Source organism: Nerophis ophidion, linkage group LG01 (genome assembly GCF_033978795.1).
Source record: "Nerophis ophidion isolate RoL-2023_Sa linkage group LG01, RoL_Noph_v1.0, whole genome shotgun sequence".
Classification (NCBI taxonomy): domain Eukaryota; kingdom Metazoa; phylum Chordata; class Actinopteri; order Syngnathiformes; family Syngnathidae; genus Nerophis; species Nerophis ophidion.
In genome coordinates, this window is record NC_084611.1 from 85525102 (window position 1) to 85527601 (window position 2500).

Consider the following 2500-nt stretch of genomic DNA (forward strand, 5'->3'; position numbering starts at 1 on the left):
GAATGATGACTGAATGAATGGTGGTGGTCGGAGGGGCCGTAGGCGCAAACTGGCAGGGGGTCCTCTTGCATGTAGACAAGTTGGGGGCAGGACAGAAAAGAGAAGTCTGGAATGTCTGGTCGCGATCGGTACGATGCTCACAGATTTGGGTCAAACGAGAGATGTTCTAGCTAAATTGGGCTTCATCAGTTCACGTACAGATAGGACAGCACAAGTCTTTGACCGTAAACTGAAACATTCTGCCATAGATAGGACATCTCTAGTCCTACATAACTCTGTGAGAATTGTACCGAACGCAACTGGACTGTTCAGATCTTCTTAGACGACATTTCGAACTCTCCTACGAACCCTTATCACTTAGACGGGAAAGCTCCAGTCCTGTCCGAGTCTGTGAGCATGAAGGGATGAGGCCGGCAAAACTTCTTCAGAGACAATCTGAACAGTCCAGTTCCCATCGATTCAATGCTCACAGAGTTAAGTCGGACTACAAATGTCCTAGCTAAGTCGGGCTTAATGCTCACAGTCTTTGATAAGACAGCACAAGTCTGTGACCATAAACTGACAAATTCTGCCTTAGATAGGAAATCTGTAGTCCTACCTAACTCTGTGAGCATTGTACCGAACGCAACTGAACCGTTCAGTTTGTCTTGAACGACGTTTCGAACTCTCCTACGGACCCTCATCACATAGATGGGAAAGCTCCAGTCCTGTCCGAGTCTGTGAGCATGAAGTGATGAGGCCGGCGAAATGTCTTCCGAGACAATCTGAACAGTGTTGTTATGTTATTATTGATATTAACTGTAATGTTGTCAGGGCAAGAACAGTTCAGATCGTTTTGGAAGATGTTTGGCCTCTCATTGGACCGGGCTTCATCAGACTCGGACAGGACTGAAGCTGTCCCGTCGAAGTGATAAGTCTTTGGATGAGAGGCGAAACGTCTTCCGAGACAGTCTGGAGAGTCTAGTCGTGATCGGTACGATGCTCACAGAGTTGGGTCAAACGAGAGATGTTCTAACTAAATTGGGCTTCATCAGTTCACCTACAGATAGGACAGCACAAGTCTTTGACCGTAAACTGAAACATTCTGCCATAGATAGGACATCTCTAGTCCTACCTAACTCTGTGAGCATTGTACCGAACGCAACTGGACTGTTCAGATCGTCTTGGACGACATTTCGAACTCTCCTACGAACCCTTATCACATAGACGGGAAAGCTCCAGTCCTGTCCGAGTCTGTGAGCATGAAGTGATGAGGCCGGCGAAATGTCTTCCGAGACAATCTGAACAGTGTTGTTATGTTATTATTGATATTAACTGTAATGTTGTCAGGGCAAGAACTGTTCAGATCGTCTTGGAAGATGTTTGGCCTCTCATTGGACCGGGCTTCATCAGACTCGGACAGGACTGAAGCTGTCCCGTTGAAGTGATAAGGCTTTGGATGAGAGGCGAAACGTCTTCCGAGACGGTCTGGAGAGTCTGGTCGCGATCGGTACGATGCTCACAGAGTTGGGTCAAACGAGAGATGTTCTAGCTAAATTGGGCTTCATCAGTTCACGTACAGATAGGACAGCACAAGTCTTTGACCGTAAACTGAAACATTCTGCTATAGATAGGACATCTCTAGTCCTACCTAACTCTGTGAGCGTTGTACCGAACGCAACTGGACTGTTCAGATTGTCTTGGACGACATTTCGAACTCTCCTACGAACCCCTATCACTTAGACGGGAAAGCTCCAGGCCTGTCCGAGTCTGTGAGCATGAAGTGATGAGGCCGGCAAAACTTCTTCAGAGACAATCTGAACAGTCCAGTTGCCATCGATTCAATGCTCACAGAGTTAGGTCGGACTAGAAATGTCCTAGCTAAGTCGGGCTTAATCAGTTCATGCTCACAGTCTAGGATAAGACAGCACAAGTCTCTGACTATAAAACTGATAAAGTGCGACTTAGATAGAACAGGTAAGTGGATAGAAGAGCTCTTATCTCGGACATCTCTAGTGCTTTCAGAGTCTGTGAGCATGAAATGATAAAACTTGCTCGGATTAACGTCAGAACGTCTTCCGAGATAATCTGAACAGTCCAGTTGTGATTGATTAAATGCACGCAGTTATCCTGTCCTATCTAAGTCCAGTTGTCCACTGGACAGCGAATTAATTTGAATATTCACAGGACAGGACGACTGCAAATGACCGGATTTGAACACGTTATGTTTATTTTAATTTGTAATTACCGTACTGACTGGCTGTGTTGTTGCAGTGGCATCATGAGACCCGGGATGAACGCCATCATGGGCGCCACAGGAAGTGGAAAAACATCGTAAGCAAACATGCTTGTGCTTAAAAACAGGGGTGTCCAAAGTGTTGTTTTTTTTTAATGGCTATTTTCTGAAAACATTAACAAAAAGCAAAAACAACAACAGCAAAAATGTCTTCTGATGAGATATAAAATCGAAATTTTAGGACTATGAAGTCATAAAAACAAGAACAAAAGTTGTAATCTAATA

The 2500-nt window shown here is 45.0% G+C and overlaps 1 protein-coding gene across 1 annotated transcript in view; it reads left to right on the forward strand.

Annotated features, from left to right (window-relative positions):
• Nucleotides 1-2256: 2256 nt before the first annotated feature.
• The window catches only part of abcg2b (ATP-binding cassette, sub-family G (WHITE), member 2b), a 32567-nt gene continuing 32323 nt past the window's right edge, over nt 2257-2500 (forward strand). The window contains exon 1 of the mRNA XM_061914059.1: nt 2257-2313. Coding sequence (XP_061770043.1) covers nt 2261-2313 — 53 coding nt within the window. The 5' untranslated portion in view covers nt 2257-2260. The remainder of the gene's footprint in view (nt 2314-2500) is intronic.